Raw genomic sequence first — 13,290 nt, 5'->3', positions numbered from 1 at the left:
AGGAAGGAAGGAAGGAAGAGTGGTTACTGGTACTGTGTTGTTGTTGGGGCAGGGCTCCAAGCCCCCGAATGTGCACCCATGTCTGGGCCTGTCAACACCACTGGTCTTGCCAGCAATGCTACCTGAGATCCACTTAGCTGAAGATGTCAGGGATTAAATCAGGGACCTTCTGATTACAAAACACATGCTCAGCTGAGCCACTGAGCTATGCCCCTTCCTTCAAAACAGTGGGAAATATGGGCTTATCAGGATTTCCAATCACGGGGAGAGTTTCAGAGCGCATTTATTGAAACACACATTACAAGCACCCTCAGACCTTCACGATCATCACACAAAATTCAAAAGGGTGCAACTGATGCACCCAGTTATGTTGGGGTGGTACTTGCTTATGTGCCCCTGTCCCCTATCCCCAGTTTAACCCATAGCAAGTTAAGGCAAACTCCTGAGCATGGCTTCTGTTTCTCATTGGAGGAGTGGTGGAGTCAATGTGGACAGCAGCTGTGGAAACCCTAGGAAACATAGTGCTGCAGTATGGTCTGTGTAGTTGCCCAAGACAGAAAGTGGTTGGAGATTCAAGGCACTGGGGAGTAGAGAACAGTATTTCTGCTGATCAACCTGACCCATAGGATCATATCTGAGCTAGCTAGCTTCCTAGTTGCAGTTCTATTAGAAAGGAATGGGCCAAATCCCATATGACTGACTGCCAACATAATTCAGAACAATTAATAACAGGGTTGTTAACTTTCAGTTAAAGTACTGAGTTAAATTATAAATGGTTGTGTTTCACCTTTTTATACTGTGCTAAGGCTGGATGTGCTGTTTTGTTTTTAATCATGCTCTGAGTAATTTTTTGGGGGGGCTATAATTGATTGCCTTTGGCTAAATAATTAAGGTTTTTATTTGGGCAGAATGATTCTGAATATTCTGTGACGTTACAGCACCTCATCCAGTGACTGTAGGGGAGGTGACAACTTCCTATGATAATGCCTCTAGAAACAAAAGCCAGCACAGACAGATGGGATTTTTTCCCCAGTTCCATAAGTGAATAAAATGTTATACTTCATAGTGTAGCCATAATATAGTAGTGTGATGTAAATCATTTTATTATATCATTTCAGCCATACGCTGAAGATGCACCTCTTCACACAATACAAAACCTTCATTAAACTCATACATTAATAAAACCAGCAATAAATATACACACCCAGCCCAAAGATAAAACACATTTTTCCCCAGACCATAAACTCAAAGAAACTCAATAGCACCACAGAGAATCAGACTCATGAATAAGCTAGTGAAAGTTCATGGGTTTCAAAGCCTTTCAGAAGACCTGAAGTGCGGGAGCTTTGCAGATGTCAGCTGGCAGTGAATTCCAAAGTCATAGGCCATGAAATTCTTTAGAAAACAGATTTTCCTGAACTCAAGGGCCATGGTATGGAATATTGAGTTCTAATATTTCAAATCAGGCTAAATGAATATCTCACCACTAGGCATTCCCAAAATTTGGCAAGCAACGAAAATTGTTTTTGATCTTGTTTCAAGTATTAATCTTGCAGAATAGAGGCTTTCCTCTCCGCAAATTGAAGGTGAATGAATTGTGTTCTGTCTCCTTAGAAATGGAATTGATTGCCAGAGGTTAGTGCTATGATGGCAAGTCACAAGAGAATTGCCATGTGGGGGTGCTGGGAGGGGGAATGAGATTGATTTTCCTCTTTGCTTTTGAAACGTGAACAGCAGCCTGTTCCATTAATCCCAACATCAATGCAAAAAGAAAAAGGTAAATATATTAGTGTTTAGAGGCTTGGGGGACAACTGGTTTACATTGAAGACATTACTTCTTTCCAGTGAGCACAGGGAGACCAATTAAGTCTTAAAGCACTCAAAGTTTCTTTGTCAGCTGTATGGCACAACAACAAAATTGGCTTCAAATTATGCCTTCCTTTCTGCTGAAAGCTATTTTTTCTCAGCTTCCAGGTCTCAACTAAGTACATTCTGCATAGCCACATGACCCATGTCAGTTTTGCATCTGACTCACGGCTGATTCACACTACTAAGCACATGACAGCATAGTATTTTTTTTCTGTTGTGTGTATCAAGATCACCACAGATTGTATGGAGGCTCACCGCCTAATATTTAATATTTTAACAAACAACTGATAATTCACCATCTTTGTTGTTGTTGTTTCCTCTCAATGTTGCCTTTCTCCAGAATCCCCTTCCAGAAATAAAACATCCCATGATCCTATATTTCAAGCTGCAATTTTAAAATAAGCTCATATTTTAAAATGTTCACCCCATATGAAGTAAAAATAAACCAGGGGCTTATCTTCTTATATGCATGATTCCTCCTATTCTAAGCCGCTTAACCTAAGAACCAAGAACCTAACACCACTGCACTGTCAGCAGTCATCATTCCTAACATTTTTTTACCCAAAGCGTCAAAGATTTTGGACAGTGGCTTTGAAAGTAAAACCTGTTTTTGTCTGCCTGTCGTGGTTTTTAAATCTCTAATTGAAACAGAGAAAATGGGTAAAATGATTAGCATGTAATAAAAGTGTTTGAAATGCCAGCAGTAACTGATGTGGTCTGTATTCACTTGCAATTTAATTTAAAAGTCAGGCAAAAGAACTTCCTTTGTTATTGATTTATCAATAATCCCTGACTTCATGAAACACTTTTGATCATTGTGTATTAATTAAACAGCAATGTTCAAATGTCATCAATTTCATACTCATCAGTAAACCGTAACTACATAGGGTTGTCATTTTTAATGACCCTCAGACATATTACAGAGCAATCCTATATTTCCATTTCCATGCATGTTCCACTAGAACAACATCCACAGAATGTCCATTGTGTGGCAGAAGATTGGAGAAAGTGATCATCTTTTTATCCTGTTTCCTCTCATTTGAGTCAATGGGAGGAGAGTTACTTATGTCAGATTCTGTCCTTGGATCAATTTCTGGTGTGTTTGTAATTATGTCTGTGAAATGAGGTTTCAACATTGGTTGCTCTTTCCCCATGCCACCAGTGTCCTACCCACAACTCCACCCCATTTACAGGTGGAACTCTGCCGGAGGAGCAGCATAGCTGGCAGAGCTTTTCCACATCATATAGAGGCATTTCTGCAGGTGTGTCTTTGACAGAGATGGCGAATCTACACTTCCAACTGTGTCAGAAGCCTTCCACTTCATCCCAACACCTCTCAGCCAGTGAACTGCTGGGTGCAGACGTGCATTCTAAATCTCCTAACTTTCCCAACCTTTGGGTCCTCAGATGTTGCTGAACTACAATTCCCATCATTTCTGACCTTTGGCCTTGCTGACTGGGGCTGATGGGAGTTTTAGTACAACAACCTCTGGGGACCCAAAGGTTGGGAAAGGCTGTCTTACAATATCCATTCAGCTTCATAGGCAAAGCATCCCTTTCTGCAGTGCTGGAAGCTTCAGTGTTTTCTTGCTTGACATCATACAGAAATGAATTAATCTAAGGTGCTATTCTCCTCTGCTGTATGGAAGCTGCTGTCCTATGGAGCCAAAAGCAGTGCCACATTACTGCAGTATGTAGTAACATCTACAAGATACGTTTGAAACACTTTTATACTACACACCATACATTTGAAGCACTCATATACCACTTTAAACTGTCGTGGCTCCCCCCCCCCCAATAATCCTGGGGACTGTAGGTTGTTAAGGGTTTGAGGAATTGTAACTCTTTGAGAGGTCTCCTAACAACTCTCAGAATCCTTAACAAGCTACAGTTCTCAGGATTCTTTGGGGGAAATCATGATTGTTTAAAGTGGTGTAAGAGTGATTCAAATGTATGGTGCGTGGATGTGATCTGTATGTGAATAGAACAGTCAGTCGCATGGATCCTTCTCAATTACTGAAAGGAAGAGTTAACAATTGAGTGGGAAAGTGCCTTATGACCAGCCCTGCCAACATGGTCAATATATTCACACAAAATTCCACAGCCACATGAAATCACGCCATAAAGAAATGGTTCCCACATGGCCACTGATGGGTATGAAGAGGGCCAAAGTTTGGGGGAGACTGCCCTTAATTTATTTATTTGTTTATCAACTGACTGATTTATCTGATTTACAGAGATTCATCTAGTAAACCTATTTACAGAGGATTAATAATTTTAGGTGATTGATTATCTGCCTTTTTAATCTAATAATTGAATAAATAAATATAAATACATTTTCATATCACCTGAATGTGACCTCAATATAGATACCTTCATGAGGTTTTAAAAGGAAATGTGAGATAATATCCTATGTAATTAACAACAACAACAACATGATATTATGTGTGGTTAGAATGAAAGACCATCTTGAATATAGTGCTACTGCCAATGGAATTGGGAGCAAATTCCACAGTCTAACTATATGCCGTGTGAAGAAGTACTTTCCTTTGTCTGTCCTGAATATTCCAACATTTGGCTTCATTGAATGACCAGAAGTTCTAGTGTTATGAAAGAGGGAGAAAACCTTTTCTCTATCGATTCTCTCCATACCATGCATAATTGTATAGTTGTCTGTCATGTTGCCTCTTACTCACCTTTTCTCTAAACTAAAAAGCCCCATGTGGTACTGGACAAACCCCTCCCATGAAAAATAACTAACATCAACACCAGTAGCAACCAAAAAACAAACAGGTACAGACCGATATGGTAGCAGACTCAAAAACAATCATCAACATCATTCCCATGGTAACCTCAAAGGTCACTATGAGCTCAGTCCTTGCAGCAAATGAGTAGTTCTGCTCTCAGCTTCAACCTCGTCAACTGGTACCAATCGTCCACCTCTTGAGCATTATGCTCAGTTCTTGTTTTGGCAAAATATGAGGTTGGCATGGGCAGCAAAATAAAGAGGTGATGGTTCTCCTTACCAGTGAATCCTGTCACAAAAAAAGCACTGGGCACAGTCATCTGGGATGCAAAGGAACAGCCTCCACCTGACTGGCCACCCCTAACTGCAAGCCCCAGGATGAGAGGCCTGTTCTCAAACACAAAGACAGACAACAAAAACAGCCATTTTAAAAAAACAACAGCAGCAGATTAAAATACCAAACATCAGTATCAGTTAAAATCAGTTGGGAATTTTAAAAAACCCTTCAAGAACTGTTTAAAAATTGTCAGTGTAGTAGCCATATGTATCTCCTATGGGACCTGCACTGAAAAGGACCTGTTTCTAGTGCCCACCAGTAATCCTAGCTTTGGCTCATCTCCCAGTTTGTACTGTCAAAAATCTTTCACTCTACAGCAAACAAATTTCTTAAACTTGTTCTGACAATTTTTGGTGAAAGTATTATGCAGTGACTCAGCAGAGCCAGAGACCATGAACCATACAATTTTATATGCTCTGCATCTTTGATGGATCCACAACTGCAGTTAAGATTTCTCTTGCACCTAAGCGTAGCATTTATACCATTCATTTCCTTCAATCTTTATCTGAAATAATGTTTCTCAGCTGTTTCTTTTTCTGTTGTCATCCTTCCATGATTAAAAAACACATAAGCCCTATTGAAAATGTAAAGAGAAATGTCTCCATAACAACTCTTCTAATATGGTGATTTATGAATGTTCAGTGATGGAGTTAACAGAAAGAGGAACCATCTGAGCAACAGGATCATTCAACTATGAAAGTCCTTTTAACTGGGATTTACACAGAGAGATGAATCTAGAAGAGTAAATTCAGGGAAAAGACCAATGCCATGCTTTAAAAAAAATGTAGTTCTCTAAAGTTTGTTTTTGCTGGTGTTTGAGGGTATTGCCTTTAACTTTACCAAGCTATGCATCTGGCAAAACACTTCCAGTTCATATACCCTATTAAGCTAATTGACAATTGAGCATCCCTGTAAAACTCATTATTTATTTATTTATTTTATTTAATTTATATACCGCCCTAAGCCCAAGGGCTCTCTGGGCGGTGTACATAAAATAAAGCAATCAGGAATATATAAATACAATAAAACAATAGAATCAAACCAACAAAGGTAAACAAAAATAATCAAACAGTAACAAAATACAACAATACATATAATGATACGCATTAAAATGCCTGGGAATATAAAAAGGTTTTCACCTGGCGCCGAAAAGATAGCAGCGTCGGCGCCAGGCGCACCTCATCGGGGAGACCATTCCATAGTTCGGGAGCCACAACCGAAAAGGCCCTATGGGAGGAGTATCATCACTTGATAGGGATTTTTCCCCCTTCCACAGGGAAGAAAATTGTTTTCTCGTAACAGTAAAATTATTGCCAAGCTTTGTCAAATGTTAAAATGGCATCTTAAATTAGGTGGAAATAAGAATAGAATGGCTGTAGTGCATGGTTCAGTTTAATGGGTTCTTGATCTTTGTTTATAGAACATTTTTTTAAAAAAAAAACAAATTGAATTGGGAAGGATCTATTTTTGACAGTGTAACATTTACTTTCTTTGCATCAAAACAAATTATAACAGTGTGTATAGAGTAAGCACCACAAAAGCATTGCACACTGATGCGGGCTACATGGGGATTGGCCATAGCACAGTGCTAGAGCATCTGCTTTGCATGCAGAAGGTCCCAGGCTCAGTCCCCAGCATCTCCAGGTAGGGCTGAGAGAGATCCCTGGAGTGCCACTATCAGTCAGTGTAGACAATACTGAGCTAGATGCAGGGCCGGTTCTAAAGGGCGGCCAGGTGGGACACTGGCCTGAGGGCCCCTGGAGCTACAGGGGGCCCCTCAGCGGCCCCTCTGGTCCCCTTCCGTGATCCGCAGCACTATCTGTGGATCGCAGGGCAGGAGCTTCTGCCTGCCTGCCATTCCTTTGCCCCACCTACCTGTCTCCTGCCTTTTACCATTGCCCTTAATGAAGATGGTGGCTGCAGTTTCCCTAAGGTACTGAAGCCCGTGCCACCATCTTAGTTGATGGCAGAGATGCATGCACGTAGCATGCACGCATGCCATCAACAAAGATGGTGGCGGAGGCTTCATCCACTTAGGGAAACCGCAGCCGCCATATTCATTAAGGGCAATGGTAAAAGACAGGAGACAGGTAGGTGGGGGGCCACGCATGTGCACGCACACGCCAGGGCCCAGGGCAAGCTGATTCCCAAGGGCCCCAGCATGCCTAGATGGACCAATGGCTAGATGGACCAATGGTCTGACTCAGTATAAGGCATCTTCCTGTGTTCCTAGTATCTCATATAGAATTTGGCATCTAGAAGTGGTGCTCAGTGTGTGTGTATATACACACATGCACACAATGGGTTCTAATCAACTAAGTCCTACCCAGAGTAGCCTCACTGAAATTAACAAACCTAAGTTAGTCTGTCTATTAACTTCAACGGATTTAGTCTGAGTAGGACTAGAACTGAATACCACCCAGTGTATACCTATATACCAATTTCTGTGCATTTATTTGCAGCATTTTTATCCCACATTTCTGTCTATACAATATTCAAGGTGACAATCAATGTACAAAAAAGTAAAACAACAAATCATACATGATCAATTCAAACATAAGCTAAAACAAGAATTTTCAAAAGGGCCAAGATAAAAGCAACCTCTAATCAGAATCTGTTTCAAAAGTCAAGGCCTGAAAATGCCTGCTGCAAAAAATGTGTCTTAACTTAGAGCAGCCTTTCCCAACCAGTGCGCCCCCAGATGTTGTTGGACCACAATTCCCATCTTTCCTGACCATTGGCAATGCTGGCTGAGGCTGATGGGAGTTGTAGTCCAACAACATCTAGAAGCACACTGGTTAGGAAAGGCTGCCTTAGAGAGAAGAGCTGTAGCTCAGTGGTGTAGCATCTGCCTTGCATGCAGAAGGTCCCAAGTCTAGTCCCCGGCATCTCCATGTAGAGCTGGGAGAGACTCTCTGCCTAAAACCCTGGAGTGCCACAGCTAGTCAATGTAGACAGTACTGAGTTAGATGGACCAATCATCTGACCTGATATAAGGCAGTTTTCTTTGTTCCTATGTTCCTGCCCACTGAAAGGCAAGGAACAGGTGAAATTCTTTCAGCAGGATGCTCCACTATCTTGGAACCACCACAGCAAAGGCACTGTCACTTATACCCAACTAACATACTCCAGACATAGAGAACATGGAGCAGGACCTCAACAGATGATCTCAAGAGGTGGGGAGATTTATATGAATGCAGGTGATAAGATACTCTGGTCCTAGGCTGTTTAGGGTTGTAAAGGTCAAATTCAAGGCTAGCACTTTGAATTGAGTCCAGAAGCAAATTGGTAGCCAGTGCAGATGATATAATGTGCAATTAAATAATATCAGCTGCCAAGGATCAGATTATTTCTAGTGTTCTTTTGACGGCCTTGTCCTTTATTGTTGGATGAGTTTCAGTTGGTGCAGCTCGAGGAAGTGGACAAGGTGCTTGGAATGGTCCGGGCAACCACGTCTCTTCTGGATCCTTGCCCATCTTGGCTAGTGAAAGCTAGCAGGGCTGGAACCACCGGCTGGGCCAAGGAAGTGGTTAATGCCTCCTTGAGAGAGGGAGTAGTCCCTAGTAGCCTCAAGGAGGCAATAGTGAGACCTCTTTTAAAGAAACCAACGGAGTTGGGAGTTGGGGGTACTGCTTGGCAGTGGTTCCGCTCCTACTTCGCGGATCGTCGCCAGAAGGTAGTGCTTGGGGAACATTACTCGACACCCTGGACTCTCCATTGTGGAGTCCCTCAGGGGTCGGTTTTGTCCCCCATGCTTTTTAACATCTACATGAAGCCTCTGGGTGCGGTCATCAGGAGTTTTGGAGTGCGTTGTCATCAGTATGCTGATGACACGCAACTCTATTTCTCCTTTTCATCTTCTTCAGGTGAGTCTGTTGATGTGCTGAACCGTTGCCTGACCACGATAATGGACTGGATGAGAACTAATAAACTGAGACTCAATCCAGACAAGACTGAGACACTGTTGGTGAACGCCTTCCCCGCTCAGATGGTGGATGTGCATCCTGTTCTGGATGGGGTTACACTCCCCCTGAAAGAACAGGTCCGTAGTTTGGGGGTCCTTTTTGACGCTTCCTTGTCTCTTGAGGCTCAAGTGGCCTCGGTGGCACGGAACGTGTTTTACCATCTCCGTTTGGTAGCCCAACTACGCCCCTATCTGGATGGCGATGACCTCGCCTCAGTTGTTCATGCTCTGGTAACTTCGAGATTGGATTACTGTAATGCGCTCTACATAGGGCTGCCCTTGAAGACAGTTCAGAAGCTTCAGCTAGTGCAGAATGCGGCAGCTAGACTATTGACGAGGACCATTCAGTCTTCGCACATAACTCCTGTTCTGGCTCGCCTGCACTGGCTACCTATTTGATTCCGGGCGAGATTCAAGGTGCTGGTTATGACCTATAAAGCCTTACATGGCGTGGGACCGCAATACCTGGTGGAACGCCTCTCCCGCTATGAACCTACCCACTCACTTCGTTCAGCATCTAAGGCCCTCCTCCGGGTACCAACCCATCGTGAAGCCCGGAGGGTGGTTACTAGATCTAGGGCCTTTTCTGTGGTGGCCCCCGAGTTGTGGAATAGCCTCCCCGAAGAGGTACACCTGGCGCCTACATTATTATCTTTCCGACGCCAGGTAAAGACCTTCTTATGCTCCCAGGCATTTTAATCATTTTAATCATTTTAATCTTTTTATTTTTTTAATCTTGTAATGCTATCCTTTTATCATCTTATATTTTGTTTAATAGTATTTTGTTTTCATTGTGTCTTATATGTTTTGTGATTTTATTATTATGATGTATGTATTTTATCCTATTCTGTTTACCGCCCTGAGAGCTACTTGCTATGGGCGGTATATAAATGCAACAAAATAAATAAATAAATAAATAAATAAATTGTCACCCTTTCCAACTTTTTAAGATAAATAATATTACAGTGGAAGTTTGTGATGACAATATTTTGCCCTTAGCCAGTAAGACAAAATTGTCCTGCCTCGTCTGTGCCAACAACATGGTACTTCTTTTTTTTCTTTCAAAGTCATTTTACATTAATGCCCTGAGCAACTTCTGCTGCAAAAATTCATTGAGTATTAATGATGACAAAACCAAAGTTGTTGTCTTTGGTCGTAAGCCCATTTCACTGATCACCTAAGGTGCTTGAATTCACGTAAGACTGAGCAAGTAAAATCATATCAATACTTAGGAATTTTGTTAATCCTGTGTGGTAGCTACGGAAAAGGCAAACTAAAGGTAAAAAACATCAGCCTCTGGCATTTTGAAATTCTGGAAAACATTTGAACGTACAGGCAGGCTCCGCTTATACAGCAGGTTCTGTTCTGGACCCCCGCCGTAAAGCGGAAGTCGCCGTAAAGCAGAACCTCATTGATTATAATGGGGCGCGTTGCACGAAAATGATGCAAAATGCCGCAAAATCACAAAAATTGGCGTTAAAAGGCAGAATTAAAGCCGCCGCATTAGTAGAACGCCGGGAAGCGAAGTGCCAGGAAGTGGGGCCCTACTGTATACAGCTGGGATCCTATGGTTACTGGGTGTGGACTTCTCAGGAGTCAGAGGATTGTGCAGTTGGAGAGAGAGAGCTCTGTCCACAAATACAGAGCTCCAATCAGGGGAGCTTCCTGGAAAGGTTTCCTGCTGCTTTGCTTCCCCACCAGCAGTGGAGGGGTATCTAGAGGAACATGGGGAAAGCAAGCAAGCCCTCCAGCTGACATACAGTAGGGCCCCGCTTACTGGATCTTCGCTTCCCGGCGTTCTGCTAATCCGGCGGCTTTAATTCCCCTTTTTAAAGCCAATTTTTGCGAATTTGTGGCATTTTCGGGGCACTTTCACGCGATACGCCCCATTATAATCAATGGGGTTCTGCTTTACGGCGATTTGCGCTTTACTGCGGGGGTCCAGAATGGAACCTGCCGTATAAGCGGGGCCTGCCTGTACATATTTTAATTTCAGTGGGAAGGGAAATGCAATGGAAATGGACTGCCTTCAAGTCGATTCTGACTTATGGTGAGCCTTGAATAGGGTTTTCATGGTAAGCGGTATTCAGAGGGGGTTTACCATTGCCTTCCTCTGAGGCTGGGAGGCAGTGACTGACCCAAGGTCACCCAGTGAGCTTCATGGCTGTGTCGGGATTCAAACCCAGGTCTCCCAGGTCATAGTCCAACACTCTAACCACTATGCCACGCTGGCTCTCGGGAAGGGAAATACTAAAACAAAATAAACAAAAAACAACTGTGAAGGGAGTGAAGCTTTCTCCCACTGTCTGACCTGAAGGTGCAAGCCTTGCAAGGATTTGGATTTGGCAGCTTGTCAGACATTGTGTCTCTCCCCCTCCCTTCCCCGCCTGGCCTAGCAGAACTGCTCTGTGACAAAGACAACCCTGTGGTGCTTTCGGGAGTTTTTATATTTCAGCATCCCTAGGATAACTTGATAAATGTGATTGGGGGGGCTAATTACTCTAGATTCACCTCTGGGATTAAATCCACTGTAAAGCACATTTTTATTTTGCTTCATAGGGAGCCTGCCCACTTGTCAATCACCTGACTGCTTGGGCAAAAAGTGTGTCCAGTGCTTCTAAAGAATTGACAATTAGCTGATAGAAAGTCCTGCACAAGATGGTTTGCAGGGACCGTTCATCAGCTGATAGGTGGTACCTGCAAAACTGTTTTCCTCCAAACCCCACATTTACCTGCCCCACACCTCATGTTATTAATGACATTTGGTGTATGGTAGGTGAGCATAGCCAAAACAGCCTTGTGGGCCAAATGGGGAGTTCTGGTGAGCATGCTTAGGCCCATGGGCCAGAGGCTTCCATTCCCTGCTCTAAAACACCCAATTCACTCCTCCTCCCTGCTAAAGTGGTATCACTCTTTCTCAGTAATTTAATAAATGTCTTAATATGGAGACAAAAGTGTTAATATGGGGAGAGGTAAGCATGTTAGAATCCCCTCATTTTAGAACTCCCTGGATTACTTAAGAAGCCAGTGTTATTATTTAACATATACAAAAATTATAAAATTGCAGTCAAAAAATAAAAAGTGGTTTAACAATCAATCCCTCTTCACAGGGAACTCTGGGAACTGGTGCTCTGTGAGGGGAATAGGGGTCTCCTAACCAGAGCTTGGAAAAGTTACTTTTTTGAACTACAACTTCCATCAGCCCCAGCCAGCATGGCCACTGGATTGGGCTGATGGGAGTTGTAGTTCAAAAAAGTAACTTTTCCAAGCTCTGCTCCTAACAACTCTCAGCATCTTTAAAAAGCTGCACTTCCCAGGATTCTTGGGGAAGCCATGACTGCTTAAAGTGGAAAAATTGTGGAATAAATGTGTTATGTGAATGTAGCCTTAGTTATAGAAGACCCATAGCAAGAAGCAGCACATCTTGGGGTTATAAATCCAGCACCCTTCATGTTTTCCACACAGCAGAGATACACGGCAGGGAATCCAGGGAGCATAGGTTTCCCCAGCTCCAAAACTATAGACTCTTAACAACTACCCTGACTGTAGTGTATCTGTTCTCCTACTACAACTGAGCAGGTTACCACTCTTTTAATTCTTTTCCGCACTCACTGAGACCATTGCTTGCAACCCTGAGTATTGAGACTAAATGTTTTAAAAATCTATGTACTAAATGTTTTGTGGATCATTTCATGAATTTAACAAATTCATTTTACCCTCCCCAAATTATGTTCCTTGTTGAACGTGTAATATCTATTCACCTGAAGCCCTGATGATAATGGGTTTTGTGACTCTCTCATTTCAGTTGTTCGAGTTCATGAACTTTTTGGCTGAGAATGTTATCTTCTGTTATATGGGATTAGCATTGTTCACTTTCCAAAATCACATCTTCAATCCACTGTTTATATTTGGAGCATTTGTATCCTTTGTTTCAGGTACCAGCAAATACATGATGTGGAAAATTCATAAAGTTCAGTATATGATGTACACTTAATATAATAATTGTGGCTCTAAGCCAGAATTGAGATATTTTTTTCTGCAACCAGAAAAGGTTGCTGCTGTTTTCTCTGTCCAAAATCAAGCTGCCTCCAGAAAATATCTTTGGTATGTTGAAGTTTGATTCACACAGCTAATTGGACTTAGAACCTGAACTAGTCTTATCTTTTTCTTCTATTCATCATGAGCATCTGAACTACAGCCTCAAAATATATATTGTTACACAGAGCTATCCTTTGTGTAACATGTTTCATCCTGCAGACATCACTGTAAGCAAATGATTCTCAAATGTTCTGGCTTCAGGGAACCCTTTCTGTATGAACATGTCAGCCAAAGAGTGCCCCCAACACCACCCTTACACTGATGCCACAGAGCTCC

At 42.4% G+C, this 13,290-nt stretch overlaps 1 protein-coding gene across 6 annotated transcripts in view; it reads left to right on the top strand.

Annotated features, from left to right (window-relative positions):
* The window catches only part of SLC9A9 (solute carrier family 9 member A9), a 414,620-nt gene that overhangs the window by 213,394 nt on the left and 187,936 nt on the right, over nt 1-13,290 (top strand). For 5 of the 6 annotated variants that reach the window (XM_061636943.1, XM_061636945.1, XM_061636942.1 and 2 more), the window contains one exon: nt 12,722-12,835. The exons of the other annotated variant lie outside the window; for it this stretch is intronic. In XM_061636943.1, the coding sequence (XP_061492927.1) occupies nt 12,722-12,835 (114 nt within the window). The remainder of the gene's footprint in view (nt 1-12,721; nt 12,836-13,290) is intronic. 6 annotated transcript variants of the gene reach the window in all.

The sequence above is a fragment of the Rhineura floridana genome, chromosome 7 (assembly GCF_030035675.1).
Source record: "Rhineura floridana isolate rRhiFlo1 chromosome 7, rRhiFlo1.hap2, whole genome shotgun sequence".
Taxonomy (NCBI): domain Eukaryota; kingdom Metazoa; phylum Chordata; class Lepidosauria; order Squamata; family Rhineuridae; genus Rhineura; species Rhineura floridana.
This window is presented reverse-complemented; position numbering and strand designations above follow the sequence as displayed.